The sequence below is a fragment of the Manis pentadactyla genome, chromosome 2 (assembly GCF_030020395.1).
Source record: "Manis pentadactyla isolate mManPen7 chromosome 2, mManPen7.hap1, whole genome shotgun sequence".
Classification (NCBI taxonomy): domain Eukaryota; kingdom Metazoa; phylum Chordata; class Mammalia; order Pholidota; family Manidae; genus Manis; species Manis pentadactyla.
This window is the reverse complement of record NC_080020.1, coordinates 32,632,735-32,650,318: the sequence shown is the minus strand read 5'-3', so window position 1 is coordinate 32,650,318 and position 17,584 is coordinate 32,632,735. Positions and strand designations below refer to the sequence as shown.

Here is a 17,584-nt window from a genome sequence, read left to right as displayed (position 1 = left end):
CTTGGTTGCAAAAATCATCCACCGCAAGATAAATCTATAGCCTTTAGTCAGGACATCATTTAGAAATGTATAGATGTTAATACAAGATTTTTTTTTTCTTGGTGATACTTATTGGAAATAAACAGCCTTAATAAAAGGGAAGGCATGGTCATGAGAAGGACCTGAGTGCAGTGTCTAGCATAAGAGTAAACCCTTAATGAAGGTAGTGATTATTATAATATTATTAGACTTTGGTAGTCTTTATTAATTAAACAAGTACTTAGTGAATGCCTACTATATGCCAGGCTCTATGGTCAGCATTGCAGATTCAATGAGGAGCGAAACACAGACAGTCTGCCCTCAAGGAGTTTGTAGTCAATGAAGGCAGTAGAATAATGGTATAAAGAAATATGTAGTTACAAATTGCAATAAGAGCTTTAAAAGAAATTATGGAGATATGAGCACATCAAGGAGATTTGAACTTATTTTCAGAGTCAGAGAAGACTTCTCCAAGAAAGGTACAGTTGAGCTGCGATTTGAAAAATGGACAGGAGGTTAAGGAGACACGAGGGAGAAATAGCCCTGGGGGCATATTCAAAGATCCTTGAGGTAAGAGAGAATCGATGAGAGGCCAGTGTAGCTGTGCCTGGAACCCACAGCGCCAGGAGTAGAATGGTGAGTGGTGGTAGTTCATAGATCTCAAGCCATTTGTGGCTTTATAGGTGTTGCCAAGTTTAGTGGACCTTATCATGTGGTCAGTGGGGAACCACAGGAAGATTTAGAGTGGTGTGCTGCAGGACTACATTTGTATTTTTGAAAAGATCTCTGGAAGTGGGAGTGTATTGGATCAAGGCTGAAAAACAGGAAGACTACACGATAGGGTTGACAGCACCCAGGTGAAAGATGATAGAACTTAGAAACAGTCATAGCGGTAAAACCCAAATTAAGTGCATGAATTTGGTATGTATGTTGCAAGTAGGACCCAGAGGAACTGGTGGTTAACTAAATGTTTAACTAGCAGTTATTGTACAAAGTCTAACACTCTTCTCAGGAAATCGATTAATGGGGTTATTGAGAAGTTGCAAAATTACCCCCATCTTCCCATTGCACAAGATCTAGAGGTCGCCTGTGATGTTCGGGCCCCTCATGTGTTCTGGCAGCACAAACAGCATTTGCAGGGCCTGGATCCCCAGCCCATGTTAGGGACTTATGCCACTTTCCCCCCTGGAGGTCAGTGGCATGTTTCCTGGGCAACGCCATTATCCGGGGCTCCCTGCGCAGCAGCGTAACCAAGGACAACGGCTGGAAGAGAGCTCTGGAACAAAGGGAGAGTCAGAGGGGAAAATGGAAAGCACGTGCTCGGGCTCGAGATGGATTGGCAGGCAGGGACACCGGACGCTCGTGATTGGGCAAGGCCAGGACTGAGGGCTGCTTTTTGAGCCGCATAGGGTTCTGGGTAGCAAAGGCCTTGGAAGGGCCTTAACCGAAAGGGGGAGGGGGAGGTCGCCAACAAACGGCTGAGCTCACAATCCTGGTCGGGACAGCCAGGAACCCCTGCCCCCATGGAGAGAGCCAGGCCAGAGCCACCGCCTAGGCAGCGCCAACTGCCGCGGGTGACCCCGCCGCGCCTGCTGCGCCCCGCTCTGCCCCCGCTGCCAGCCGAGGGCACCTCTTTTCGGGTAGCGGCCGCAGAGGCCCAGCCGTCGCCGCAAGCCTCGTGCGTGGCCACCACTGCGACAGTGGCCCCGTCGTGCTGGGAGGCCCCGGCGTCGGGTGTCCAGCTCAGGGCGCAGGGGCTGCTGCAAGTGAAGCTGGAGCAGGTGTCACTGCTGCCGCCAGGGTGCCCGCCTCCTCAGGCCGGGGACATAGGCGCCACCGCGTCGCCCGCGCTGCTGCAGCGGCCACCGCCACCTGCTCCCGAGAGTTCCTCCTGTGGGCCCAAAGGGCAGCCGTTGCTGCCCCGGGCGCTGCACGTCAAGGCTGAGAAGCAGGAGCTAGGGCCCCGCTCGGATCCGTCGGTGGGCCCTCGGAGGATGGTCGAGGCGGGCCCACGGACCTCCAGAGCAGCTCAGGTGGAAGGCTCCGGACCCGCCCTTGACTGCCCCCGAAGGGGCGAGAAGAAGGGCAAGTCAGAGGCGGAGGAGGTCATGAGGGACACCGCGGAAGGTCGGGATGGCAAAGGCCTGACACCCATCCGAGAGGGGGTCATCAAGACGGAGGAGCCCGGGAGACCCCGTGAGGAGTGCAGGCTATCCACGGAGCCCGCGTCCAGTGGCCTGGTCCATGGCAGCAAGGAGGTCATCCGGGCCCAGCCGTCCAGCACCTTTGGGCCGCACCAGCGAGACCTCGCGAACCCTTTGACTCTCCACACCGTTCCTCCTGGAGCTCAGATCCAGTTCCAGGAACCTCCACCTTCGGAGCTGATACGATTGACCAAGGTCCCCTTGCCACCAGTGCCTATCAAAATGCAGTCCTTACTGGAGCCTTCTGTAAAAATTGAAACCAAAGATGTCCTGCTTACCGTGCTTCCCTCAGATGCAGGTATTTCACGGCAGGGAAATCTGGTTTTCAAACTTTGTCTGTGTCCCATAGCTGACATGTCAGCAGTTCAGAAGCCTAAACTAGAAAAATAAAATCATTGAACGGTTCTTTTCAGGGCAAAATCTGCACAGGTATCACTTCTGATTGCCTTGTATGTATACTGGTAAAATACACTAACACGTTCAAGAATCCCCAACATTTAAAAACGTCTATTTTAAGGCCCAGTGAATGATGAGATTTAGATGTAACTAAGGTTTATGCACAAAAATAGCAACATTCTTGCTAGGTAACACAAAGTCCTCAGTTTATATCTACAGATAACATGTTAAAATACTGTATTATAGTGACAGTATTTTTACGTGTATCAAGCAACAGAAAAAAAACGGTGTTTGGTGACAGGCAACAGGAAAGTTTATACTGAATTTAGAGGTGATTTATCTTCTTTAAAAATGAATGGTAAACATTTTTCCAGGACAAAACAGTACATGATTAAATGTAACACCGGTATTGTAAGAGCTAAGGACTGATAGACAATGAAAATACTGTAGAATGAGCTAGAAAAATTGCTTTCAAAGAAATGATTATACTTACAGCAATAACTGCAAGTAAATATTTTATTTTTATCCATTATTTCCAAATACATAGTTAGGAAATTCTTATTTTAAGATTTAATTCAGACAGAATACTATGCCAATGAATATCATGGAAAGTTATATTAATCTTCATGCTTTCATTAACTTTTATATTTATTGTTTTTATTTTCTTTACTGATTCTTCCTCACCATCTCATCCTCTTGTTATGTCTTAGTTTTTGAACTTTGTTTTCATTTATTAAAGTAGAGAAAGGAAAAGCTTCCTTTATAATACTTTTTTCATCCTTAATGCATTAAACATTTTTCTTGTATGTCAAGTAACCCTAAAATAGAAACAATATAAGTTTATAGACAGTTGTTTTGGGGTAATTTTCTAAGATGTGAATTTAGCTAACTTCCTTTATTGTAATTTCAATTTCTGTGACTCTCAAAAATGTCACTTTTATCATTTTTCTCTTATTTTTCTCCAAGGACATAAGACTAGTATTGATGACACCCCTTGGCAGAAGCTTCACCTTCATAATGATATATAACTGATACAGTATTATTGTGAATATTTTTGCTTGAATGCACACTACAGTGGCATGTAAATAAGTTCCTTTTAACATTTAGGGACATATATTGAGTGCTAGGATTATAGTAATGAATAAGTCATACATAGTTTCTATCCCCCAATAATATAATATTTTTAATGGGAAACAAACTGCATTGATTATTGTTAGACATATTAATAAAGCTCAAAGAAATAATGAGCTAGCAGTTTACTGTGTCTTCAACATTATTACTTCCACAGTATCTTCACCTGTATTATTCTTTTTGAGGATAAGAGTCATTCTAAGCTATAGTTTATAATGCTGAGTTCAGAGGTGATGAGGAATTCTAGCATACTGGCAGTTCTAAAGGTGCACTTCACTTTAAAATTGTGTGAGTTTGTGGCACATTAATTTAGTCTCTTAATTTTTGTCATGTAGGAATACCAGACACTCCTTTCAGTAAGGACAGAAATGGCCATGTGAAGCGACCCATGAATGCATTTATGGTTTGGGCAAGGATCCACCGGCCAGCACTAGCCAAAGCTAACCCAGCAGCCAACAATGCAGAAATCAGTGTCCAGCTCGGACTAGAGTGGAACAAGCTTAGTGAAGAACAAAAGAAACCCTATTACGATGAAGCACGAAAAATTAAAGAAAAGCACAGAGAGGAATTCCCTGGTAATCAAATGAAATGAACAAAGCCTCTTTCTGATTTCTTTTAATTTATTTAGGTAAAGATTAGGTTAGGTTGATATTGAAAGACAAAAATGGGCAATTTTTTTCTAACCTGATATGTACAAGAGAGAATAATGGCTAATATTATAGTAATGATTGAACTGATATTGGGCATAACTCCTTAAACAGAACCACATAGAAGGATATCTGGTCTCATATTTGCCAATGCAAATATTTGAGCTAGAAAATATTTTTTATTGTAGCGGGGGACATACAGTTTTATTGTGGTTTTGACTAAAGATGTAGATACAAACCTAGTGAAGGTAAAGCTCCACAATTCTAGGCAATAATTGTCTCAATTCAAATGATTCAAATTCAAAACCTTTAATGTTGATTTTACTACAGTTTCAGTATGTGTCTTTGGCTATGAAATATTTGACCTTGTCCTTCCTTTGAATTATGGGTTACAATATTGGCCACTTATAAGGAGCTTTAGGGATACATATGCTAAAATGCACCAAAGTATTATCATAGACCTAGAAAAGATACTTCAGATAATAACTTATTTTCAAAAACTTATAAGTGTTTTGGATTTTTAATGTGAAAAGAACTGTTTGAAGGCCAAGTAGAGTCTATTTGTTCAAATTTAAAATAATTTATCTTCTTCTATAGGTTGGGTTTATCAGCCTCGTCCAGGGAAGCGAAAACGCTTCCCTTTAAGTGTTCCCAATGTATTTTCTGGTACCACACAGAATATCATTTCTACAAATCCTACAATTTATCCTTATCGCCCACCGACTTACTCTGTGTTAATTCCCAGTCTGCAGAACACCATCATTCATCCAGTTGGTGAGTTGCTTTTATTTTACATTATTAATTTCTTAATAGCTGTGTGAAAATTTGTCTGAAATTGAAATTTTGATTGTTAGTTTAGAATTTAGAAAAATATTAAGAAAAAAATCAAGAAGACAGTGAAAATTAAATTGGAGAAGAAAAACTTTTAATACACAGCAAAGCACTTGATTTGCCAGAGTAGCCATGTGTGAAACAGAATATTCAATGTATAAAACCTCAGACCTTTTAAGCAAATCAGGACGAACCCATAGAGTAGGAAAAAATGTAGGAAATGCTGGAGATAGTTCAATAGGAAATAGGAGTGTCTTTTTACCATCAGCATAAAAGAATGCCTTGCTAATGGATATGAGGCATCTTCTGGAATTTAGTAATGATGATTGATCTTTTAGGACCATTCTCTCCCTGCTCTAGAAAAGCAGTGGAAGTAATCTATTTCCTACCAAATATTTGGTTCATTATGTTGTCTTCCTGTAAATTTCTCCTCTATTATCAGTTCTTTACAACATTCCTGTCTGTTGCTTTTAAGAACCCCAAATTGAGAAGCCAGTATCTTAATAAGTTGTTATAGGGTATCCATCAGTGATCTGTTCTTCCAGAACCTATTTTAACTATTTCTTTTGGAGAGCTTTATATGTTAAGTATTTGCTGTCACCTGTCCTAAAACTACTGCTCTTTCCAGTTTCTACCTGCTCAGATCCTACTGGTAATAAAGCCACCCCTATGTTCTGAGAGGTTTAGATATTTGAAAACTGACTCTGTCTTAAGGCATTTTCAAATTTTTTCCTATGTTTCATAGCAACAAAGTCACATTCAGTTGGTCTAGGCTCATTAGAAAGCTGAAGAAAGCTGATCCTATTGCCCTGTTCTTTCCCAGCACAGCCTGGCACTCCCACCCTCCACTATTTGGTAGTATCTCCTTTAATCCTGTATTTCAATTTAGGGCTAATTATGCTTTTGTTAACTTACCTTATTTGTCTATTTTTTTTTATTTCTGCTTTCATATTTCTGTTTCTTCTCTTTATCCCTTTTTCCAAAACCTCTCTTCCAACTGCTTCTCTCCACAGTTAAATGCTTATGTTTTCTCTTACCAGGAAAGATTTTTCAATGTTCTTATTTGAGGCATCTGTTAGTTTTATACAATATATTAATATTATACAATTCTGGGCAAAGATTTGAGGTGGATAGAAACTGGAAGATATTCTTCAAATATCAGTAGAGCTCTTGCATCATGATTTTTTATATAAGTATGACAGGCAGAATTACAGGAAACATTTCATACATACACAACAGTAACCCAATCTAAGGCAAGATAATGATCTTTTGTTTCATTGGTTTGCTTTTTTTTCTTTTACAGTTTCTCTTATTTCCAGTGATATGTAGTGTCAGTAAAGATTCATTTCTTGGGTCCCTGATTATAGAGATCATTGCCTTATAAGCATAACTTAGGAATTATTTTCTGAGATACATATCTTAATAGTTACAAGATTTATCTGCTACTATGCTGCCCAATCATACAACTTCGAAATACGTTCTTTCAGTTTGTTTTTACTAGCTTGACATTATATATTTAGAGGTGTTAGTATCACTTTCAAATTTGAAACTTTTAATGTATATTCATATTCTAAATCATTTTTAATACTGCTAGATAAGAACAAATTATAGCAAATTATGCACACATCCCTAGGGAAACTATACCTTTAATCGCTTATCATCTGCAAACGCAAATCTTTGTATCTTCCCTTTTTTTGTTTCTTTCAGCTTATTTTATATTCTAAATATAAAGGCATGGTAATTTTATTTTTCAAACTGTTTTCTTTTTTCCCATGTAAGAAAGAGAAAAAGTTAGTGAGGTATGATTTATCCCTTACAGAAACAATTTGCTCTTTTTCTAGCAAGCTTTGTGCACTAATATATAATGTAGCTTTCACCAGCTTTTCAGATATAGAAAATAGACTTATCAAGCTATAGTTGTCAAGGTCAGCACTTCCAATAGCTGGGAGTTGTGTGGACTTGCCCAACATTCTCTGGCATGACAAAAATGCTCTGGCAGGTAGACCATTTGTGTCTATCTAATATTTTTTCAGCTCTAACTTTGAGTTTCTCTACAATCTTCTGTCAGCGCCACCTAAGGTCTAGTTACATTCATTTTTCCAGTTTGGATTAGACCATTATGAACTTGCCATTATACTGCAATTGATCTAGTATTCTTAACTTATCTACTATGAAAATAAGAGGTTTGTTCAGAAGTCTTAAGGTCTTCTTTAGTAAGAAGGGGTTTATTTAGTCTCTGTTCTTTTCGGTAGCCTTTTATACTGTAGTGACTAATCCACTGAGTCCACTGAGTCACTTCTTTCTGCAAAAGTATTCAAAGAGTCACATAGTATTGATGTTGGGGCTCCTTAAATGTAACTCCTTCAGTTTTACTTTGGATTGCCTCATTTTTATTTGAATCTGACTTTACACATTTGGGCTTCTCTGTTTTACACACTGGGACAGGCTTTTCATTTTAAAAATGTGAGTTTTCCTTTTAATTGGTCTCTTTGATTTGGTCAGTTAGCCATACAACTTTCTGATTTTTGAGGCACGTTTTTTCCTTTGGGTTTTTAGCATTGTCATATAAAATAACCTTCATTTTTCTGTGAACTTTTTATTTTAGTTATCCATATCAACCTTTTTTTTCCTAACCAGTATCTGTATTTCCAGAAGTCTAATAATAACTCCAGGGTGGATTTTTTGTTGTTAGTGTTTGTTTGTTTGTTTTGCTAGGATCTTAAATTTAATTCTGTTGTGATCACTGCTGCCTAGTATTTCACACACAAGATTCATGGGCTTCCTAGTAATCCTTATCCATTATTTGGTTTTCAGTCAAGCTCATTTCATTTTACTGTATATTCTACTAAACCTGATGTTCTAATAAGCAATTTTTTGTCCTGTACCAGATTGTCCCATTTTTACCCCATTAAGTCAACCTGTTTGATATATGGCAACTTAATCTGTAGTCTCCCTTTGGTGGACGTTTCCATCTCAGGTGTTTTTCTTAGTCTATAATATATTCTAGTGCCACATTTACATGCCTGCCTACCTGTCACTCCACTGCCTAATGTTTATTAAATGCTGACTGTGGGTCAGACTCTGTGCTTGGGAATCTTTACAGTCTCTGCTGTTGAAGAGTTCATAATGTAGTTGTAGAAAGGATAGATACAAATACAACTCATTTTACTACTAGTTTGATAGAATCTCTAGTATCATTCTTGTCTGGTGTTATTTTTATGAGCAATGCACTATATTTATTCTGTCTTTTACATTTGGTGCCACATCCCAAGCTTTTCTTCTATTTCTAATTTCTGAAAGTGCTTACAGCATGGTAGCCCAGAATTCTTTTAGATATCTTTGTTTAATCAACTGTCTTTGATGCCAGTTATGCCAGTGCTTTCATTTTATATTTAGTGTACAAATTTGTTTACTCTCAAGGCTTCTGGAAATTTGGTAGATGCTGTATTTATTTTCGCCTGGCTTTCAAATGTCACTTTATATATATGAATTTTCTGGTGAGATTATTTTGTTTTCTACATTTATTTCTTAATTCTGAAATAGGTTTTCCTCATTACATCTTGGCTCAGTTGACATCTTTCAGTCTTCTGAATTCACACGTTGTCTTTAAATTTGTAGCTTAAAAAATGTTTGCAACTATTTTGATTTTTGGTAATAGACATATGTGCCATTTTGGTTTACCTATTTCTTATTTAATTAAAACAAAACACAACAAAAAGCCCTCTACCATTCTGATACTATTATAATCCAAAAAAACTGGTCTTACTCCTGCCTGAAGGTCCACTCCTATAAAGTGTTATGTCTATGAGAAACACAAACCTAGCTAAAAAGTTGCTTGCAAAGTGTTGTAATTATTGCAGATTTTCTTGAGGCGGCAGGGAAGGAAGAATCACGTGGTTCAACATTTGTAAGTCTTCTTGGGGCTCCTCATTACCCTTGTCTCTCTCCAAGGTCCTTCTTTTCTCAGAAGTTGTGTAACTATTTTTCCCAATTCTCCATTCCCCATCTCTGCCTCTGTCTCTGCCACTTTATTTCTCTCTCCTCTTCTCTCTCTGCCTCTGTTTCTCTTCTCAACCACATACTGGTCCTCCTCTCCTCCTTAATATCTTCATACAGCTTTTTCTTGAAGAGAAAAATTTGGTCTGTCCTTGGTTTCTACCATTTTCCATTCGTTTACCACTCAGCCTGGTCACACAACAAAGTCACTCCATTCAGCATAGGTAGTGGATTCTTCCTTTTGGGAGTGACTAGAGGGACATTTGCAAGAATTGTTGAAAACTATTAGCTTTATGTTTTCTTTTGTCCTTGTCATACTATATTATGGATCTAAAATTCTGTTCTTTTTCTAATGCAGCGATTAGTAGGGAATTCCCTAGTTACCTAAATGCAGTGATTAGATAATGCTCTTTTAACAAGCACCTAAACATAATGTTTAAACAGAATCACATGTTTTTTTACCCATGTAAAGTTCAAAATAGGTATTTCTGGTTGGAAAATGGCTCTCTTTCAAGGGTGTTCCATGGCTACAGGCTTTTACGCTGTGTGTCTGCTATCTTTAATGTGTGACATTCAAGGCCACCATACTGTGTGCCTGTATGAGGGGGAAAGAGTATGAAGGCTCATGTATGAAAGTTTTTCATTGGTCAGTCTCAGAAGTGGTGCACAGCTCTTCTATTCAATGATTCCATTGGGCAGCCCTTATCCACATGACAACTCCTAACTGCAAGGGAGGTTGAGACATGCAATCTAGCTGTGTGCTAAAAGAAGAGAAGACATGACTGGCTAATCTTTTCTATACCTTATTTACAGTTTGATACATTAGAGCTCTGGCCTTTCCACAAGTTTTCTTTATTCATTGAGTTTATCAAAGATGACTGAATTTGGCAGACTTTAACCTCTTGCTTAGAAACTGGAATTTTTTTTTACAATTAGGACACCTTCAGTATACATTTATGTAACTCTAATTTTTTTCTACCTCAGACCAAAACAGTGCCTGATACATGTTAGTTGCTTAGTGAATATTTGTTGAATTAAATGAATACATGATTTATCATCCCATGCCTCACTGGTACCCCTCCTCTTATAAGAATATCTTTGTAGGAAAGATCATTTCATATAAACTAAAAGAAGAGTTCCTTCCTCTTCAGTAATTGCAATAGTGTCAATGACCTGTACAGCTCCAATAATTTGTTTCCTTTGCTTAGAAAGACCATACTTCTTTACTGAACACTAAGAGCATCTAGTACTGAATATAGGAAAAAAGAAATCTGTGTCAGAGGTAGATTTTAGGAGCAGATGTCTTGAGTTCAATGATATTTCAAAAACTTTGAGAGATTTCACAAGTTACACTGACTTTATGATTGTTAGAAAAGGAAGTTCTCCTTATATCAGATCATTGGAGGAAGTGCTGGAACTATTTCATCTTGTTATCCCTTTCTTAACTATTATTAACCAGGTTCCATGTCAGATACTAGGGATACAAACATGAGTAAAACTGTTCCTACTCTCAAGCTCCAGTTTTATGGTCATGTTAGAGGTGCCTGACAAGCACATATCAAGGATTTACACTAGTTCATGATAAGTGATAGATTTACAGGTTCTGCAAGAACATGGAGGAGGGAAATTATTTTATGCTTGATTAATCAGGAAAGGCCTGTGCTTTACAGATTAGAGGGCTCATCCATGTAATCTGATCAACTGAGAATTAGGACAGCTTCATTTATACCCTACTCCTCCGACGTTGACTTATTTCACTGATCAGAGGCTATCTTGAAACAAACGGACATTTCCCTAATTCCCTACCTCCAGGTTTAAGAGGGGTATATCTGCCTTATTTGGAGAGAAGGAAAGAAGGGAAGTTCTATCTGGGCAAGGCTGAGAGCAGATCCACATTCCTTTCTGTCTCTGAGAAACACATTTCTCACCATAGAATCTGTTCTTGGATTGCATCTTCTATATTAGCAGAGACCTAACTGTGTTGGAATAAACTAGATCATCACTCTATTACTACGGCGTCTCTCTGTATTTCTTTGGAAGGGTTTTAATTTAGTAGTGTGTCATTTGGATAACTCAGCAATACAATTAACAATCCCCTCTTTGTCAAGGACAGCAAGATCAGATACATGATTGTTTCACCTACCTTTAAAAATTCTGCCGTATCTGTCATGCCCTGCTGCAATAATACTCCTTCTATGTTTGTCACAAATTGCTGACCTGTGGCAAGTCCTAGTCTCACTTGGGAATTTCCTTCTGTATTCACATTGAATGCATTAAAGCAAAATAATTTTGCTGATTATTTCTTTTGTTTTGTTTTTCCAGTTAAAAAATTAAATGTCACTCATAGTTTAAATATAGAGATGTATACAAAATAAAAGAAAAATTATCCATACCAAGGTGCTGAATCCTCAATTAACATTTTAAAAAAACAATATATTTAGAGAATAGAAAATTCAAACAGTACTGATAGATGTAAAATGAAAGTGCAGCTTTTCCTACTGTCCTACTGCCCTGCCCTCCTCCCAGATGACTGCTCCTTAAAAGTAACCACTGTCAGTAGTTTCGTGCTGCTTTTTAGAAACATGTATATATGCATACCAGCATTTGTATGTATTCTTCTTTCACTCACTCAATAATTTTATTCATTTATTTATTAATCTAAAAAGTATTTGCTGAGGACCTATTCTGTGTCATCAGAATTTTGAGCCCTGGAGATATAGCAGTGAACCTAACAGAAAAGGTCTCTCTTGTTATGGCACTTAGAAGAAGAGACCAAAAAATGTAAAATAAATACCCAAGATGACTTCAACTTGTTCAAAATGCTGTAAAGGAGATAGAGTGGTGATGCTATAAGATAAGGTGGTTAATGAACGCTTCTGGTTGTACAGTTTATTACCTTCTACTGAACAAAAAAAGAAAACATGAAGTGACTCATTTGATGCTGGATTCTTTTATGCTATTTTTATTTTTAAAGGTGAAGCTCTACCTGCAATCCAGCTGCCCACACCTGCAGTCCAGCACCCAAGCCCCATCACACTTTTCCAGCCCAGTGTTTCCAGTACTGTGCAGGTGGCCATCCAGGCTCCAAGTGTGCCCCTCTGCCCAGCAGTCCCACCCCAGAGCTTTGCTGGGCCCTCCCAAATGAACACTCATCAGCTGCCTTCCAGAGCCACTAGCTTGGTGAGGAGACACACTCCTGTCTCTCAGGAGAGCATCAACAGGATTCCAACTGGTGCAAATACTGCCCATGCCAGATTTGCAACCCCAACCATCCAGCCTTCCAAGGAGTATCTGAGCATTTCTGCTTGTCCCAGAAGTGCTCCAGTCCCCCTGCCTTCTCCTCTCCCATACTCACACATCTACCAGCCTCCTCCCTTTAGCCCTTCAGCCACATTATTTGGGACACCACCACGATTCTTGTTTCATCACTCTTACTTCCTACCTGGACCTCACTACTTCCCATCAAGGTAAATGAAATTTTTTTTTCCTTTCACCTAAAACTACATACAACTAATGTATTTTTACCTCTGGAAGCATCTCCTTTTTACTGAAAAAGGAAGTTCCTTGATTCTGTTTGGAACCTAATTTAGATTAGAGACTGAAGAAGGGCCAAGCAGAATGAGAACTGGGGGAGCCAAAGGGAGTGCGTGCCCCATCTAATGGGACAGCAGCTTCTCAGCTCTGACTGACTGTTGCCACAGGAGAATACAGGCTTCAATGTTGTTAGATCTGATTTTTCACAAGAAAAATCCATTATAAGAGCCTTTAAGATCGTTTAATCAAACCCCCTTATTGTACAGAGTTGTGCTTCTCAAACTTTTATATGTATATGAATCATGTGTGATCTTGTTAAAAGGTCTGGGGTATAGTAGTATCCTGTACCAGGGAATAGTAGGCCTGATATTCTGCATTTCTAACAACTGCCCAAGTGATGCCAGTTCTGCTGGTTTGTGGACCACACTTTGAGTAGCAAGGGTATAGACAAGAGCACTTGGCCTAGAGATTAAATGAATTGTCCAAAGTTACACTACCTCTCAGTGCTCTTTTTAACACATCAAAAAATTGCCTATATAAATTACCAGTAAAGGAATTGGTTTTCATAGGGAATCATCTGGAGAAAACAAATTTGTAACTTTCCATTTTGGAGTGAGAGAATTTAAATTCCTGGTAAGTATTCTAATAGAGTGATATAAACTTCTACTTTTCAATTGCTGTTAAGTGTGTAGACAGAGATAGTTTTATGTCAAGATTAAAGTTGTACACGTCAGTCTCCAATCTTCTGTTGTTACTTGTTTAGAAAGGAACACCACCCTACTTGGGAATACCAAGGCCCCAAAGAACTTTAGAGGTATATATTATGTTGCTCCAATTCATAATGGGATTGCTTACTTTCAAGTCCATAGATCAGAACTAGAAAAAAGCAGAACTAGGAGATCAGATCAGGAGAAAAGGAGATTCTGCTCTCTGGAATTTGTTTTGTTTTTCCATGAAGGCTCTTTTTTATTTTGAATAGCTTTCACAAGTCTTTTAGTTCAAGGAATCAAACTTCAAGAGACTCCTTAGGCCAGGGGTTGCTAATCTCTTCTCATTACTATCTACCGGATCTGAGATCTTATAGGAGTTTTAAAGAATATTACAGTGTTTTCTAGAGTGCTAGAAATTCTAAGAGTGCTGAGGACATAGCTGGAATTTAGGATTTGAGAAGATCAGCCTTAGTTAGAACCTTGAGATCCAAAAACTAAAATTGTAAAAATTTTATGTGTGTTACATAATTCACTTTGTAATACAGGAAAGACTTGGACAGTATTTGCTCACAGGAGAGGAGAAAAATATGGCATCTAGAAGCTGTATCCCACAATTTCACTCTGGTTGTTATTGTTTTTTCTTTTTAGCATTTTGAGAGCTAGGCATTTTTACATATAATTCTCACAATAATCTTATATTTTGGGTATAATATTCTCCCACTTTTCAGATAAAGAAATTGATCAGCTAAGTAGCTTTGTTGAGGTCACATTGCTAGTAAAAGAGCAGAGCCAATTTTCACACTTAGGTTTGTCTGTCTGATTTTGAATTCCATGTTTGATTATTTTTCCATTCTATCAGTAATGCTTCTCAATATAATGGCTCCTTTTAATTGGTAGCTGTTAGTTGCTAGCAGAGAATCATATGGAAAACATATTTTTAAATGTAAAACTCATGTGGTCAAGTGGATTTTGGGGCAGGTAATATTTTCTTAAATAATACATAGATAAAATCTTAGGAACTATCTTCTTTACTCATAACAAGGCTTACAGTATTTGGTTGTTAACATACAAACCATCTGATAATTTTAAGAACATTTAAAAGGAAGCTCTGGAAAGTAAATTCTTAGAAGATAGAAACTATACCTTTATTTTTAATACCATTATTACTAATTAATACTAATGCTATTGGAGGAACCAAATGAAGTAAATTAGTAGTATTACAGTGAATTTTATTTCATTTAAGAATGTCAAAACAGTATGTCAACTATATGCATTAAACTGCATATAGTTTTCCAAAACTGAAGACCAACCTTATAAATTAAAATCATCTAATTGCTTTCCTAATTTCTACCTGTATGTGTGTGATGATAATTTCTCCAAGGAATTAGATAATCTTATTTACACTTGTTTAGATAGTGTATTTCAGTAAAATCCAGCCTGGCTAAATGACAAATTAATTGGTTCCCTCTGATTTTTCTATTGCCTCATCTCCCAACTGATAAAAGAATCTTCTATAAAGAATATTTCTTCCCCATCTACTCCATTTATGTATAGAGTTAGTCAACCATTTCAATGCCATAACTGCAATGATATTTGGTATATATCAAATATACCTATTTGATACATATTTATATGTATCATAAACAGTCCATTTTGCCCTGTGTATCTAGAAGTAAAAATCAAGGAGGCTAGGCAGTTTAATCAGTCATTTGATAATACAGATGAACACCCAGAAGTGCTGATCTTCCTTCTTATTCTTGCACATTTCTACTTTCACATGTAAAAAAGTATCTAAGATCTTCATTATGTTGGCCATTGAATAAATAAATGTGTTTAAAAATGTCTATTGCAATTAGGGATATAGAAAGGATATGAAAGATAAATTTAATATCTTAAAATAATACATTTATTGGCTTGAAATACACAGAAAATATAATCAGATATATACATACATACATAGTGGGGGTTGTGAATATAGCATCTTGTAGAACTTTAGATAAACAGATCAAAAGTTAAAAACAATCATCCTATACCTATTTAAGATTTGATTGAAGTTGGGGACTCATTTCTATAATAATGCACATCTACATACATTTACATTCTTTTGCCTAACTTTTATGGAAGGAAGAATTTCCAGTCTCCAAACATGATAGACTTAGCTAACATGGAATATCTTCTGCTGTTAAAGTTAAATACTAAATATTTAAATAAAAACAAAATATTAATACCTAGCTGAATTTACCAGAAAGGGAAATAAATCCCCCTGGGCCAAAAAGATTGGCATAGTTTTCAGATGGAGTGTGCATACTGGAGATGATTTTCAGATTCAGACATAGTTTCAGCCTTTATAAACTTGGGTTTTAATTCCTACATGAGGTCTTGACCCTGCTCAAGGTGGGAAGCTGAAATTAAACCCTCTTCATGAAGCCAGAACCCAGAAAAACTTAACCTTGATAAAAGGAATAAAAAATTTTTTATCATTGACCCAGAGAAAGCACAAAGAGAAACTTGTTTTTCCCGGGGCTATATACAGAAAGAAAGGCTTCTGTTGGAAATCATAACCCTATGTTGTATTACACACTGGTTCAGAATCTAAAATCTCCCTAATCCATTTGATAAACTGAGAAATCAATGTACAAATTAGTTCTTAGCTGACTTACCTGGGTAACTGTTCTAGAGGAACACTTCTATCATCCAGGCCACTTAGGATTTCCCAAGAGGGAAAATTGTCATTAAAGATGAGCTTTAAAAAATTATAGACTATGAGAAAGGGATTCATTAAAAACAAGAGTCAGTAGACCCTACAAATAGGGCTAACAGCCCAAGAATTTGAAATAACTGAAAATCAGGAAGAGACTAAAAATTAATGATTAAAGAGGACTTTATACCAACCAAGATGCAATAATAGGGATTGAATAGACTCTCACCTGAAACATAGACAAAATATATGAATATATGTTTTTCAAAATACTGTTCATCAGGCAATGAAGGATAGAGATCCATGAGAGACAGGAACCAATGAGATGAGCCTTGCAATCTACCCAGCTTACTGGTGAAGAAACCATGGCACAGGGAGGAGAAACCCAGGCATATCCTGCCATGCACCCTGAGTTGAGGAGATGGAACTGAGAGTCCAGTGAGACCAAAGTTGGCTGGAAGTCAGGACAGAGTACTGGAGAGGAGAAATCTACACAGAGTGAGACTCTGGATTTCTGCATAGGTTCTCTCTTGAGTATTGAGTCGAATACCAACCAGTGTATGCTTATGAAGAAAACTACCCAGGGCTGATAGAAGAACTTCATGAAGATCAGAGAGTACATACAGTTCCTGGTGCTCACAGGCCACTGGGAATAGTGCCTGTTCTCACCAACCAGACCCGAAAACCTTGATGGGATATTGAGTTTCGAGGGTCTTGCCTCAGCTAACTCTATACTAAATGTTGCTATGATCCCATCTAAAAAATCTTAAAATCAAGATCTGAAATGATTATACTTTCTTAAAGTAACCTAACTGCATCCAGAACAAAGCTCAAGAATATTATTAGAAACAATATAATTAAAAAGATAATTGAGAGGTAGTTCCATTTCTGGGATGGCAACATGAGGAGCTCCATGCACCTGCTTTCCAGGAAACAAGCATAACTAGTGAAAACTATTATTTTTAAATCAACCATTTCAATTATCTGGGAAGTATCCAACAGGAATACAGCAAGTAAAGAAATATTTACACAAGAAAATATCCTAAAACTTGATAAAAACAGCAGGAGTCTGGCACTTGAGCTATGACACATACCATCCCCTACTTCTATCCTAAGTTCAGCTTGGTGAAAGCACCACTCAGTGTGGGTGTAGCGAAGAACAGTTCTCTCTCCCCTCAGTTCCTAACCAAGGGATATAATATCTTACAGGGAGTGCAGCATTTTTTATCTGCTCCAGCTCTGAGTTAAAGAGGCTAAATTGATAGTGGGTGTGATCAAAAAGTTGAGGGCTCCTTTTGTTCACCCAGACATTACTCATAAGACAGTAGCTCAGGCCTCAAGATGACAAAGAATTCTGTAACCCTGAGCATGCTTGCCCCAGGTCATGTATAGGAGAGACGTTTTATGCTGGTAGAGGCA

At 37.9% G+C, this 17,584-nt stretch overlaps 1 protein-coding gene across 2 annotated transcripts in view; it reads left to right on the top strand.

Moving 5' to 3' along the window:
• Positions 1 to 1,541: 1,541 nt before the first annotated feature.
• Positions 1,542 to 17,584, top strand: part of SOX30 (SRY-box transcription factor 30) — a 36,731-nt gene continuing 20,688 nt past the window's right edge. Inside the window, exons 1-4 of one of the 2 annotated variants that reach the window (XM_036914108.2) lie at positions 1,542 to 2,520; positions 4,085 to 4,324; positions 4,994 to 5,170; positions 12,198 to 12,690. In XM_036914108.2, coding sequence (XP_036770003.2) covers positions 1,542 to 2,520; positions 4,085 to 4,324; positions 4,994 to 5,170; positions 12,198 to 12,690 — 1,889 coding nt within the window. The remainder of the gene's footprint in view (positions 2,521 to 4,084; positions 4,325 to 4,993; positions 5,171 to 12,197; positions 12,691 to 17,584) is intronic. The other variant, XM_036914171.2, reaches the window with a different exon arrangement.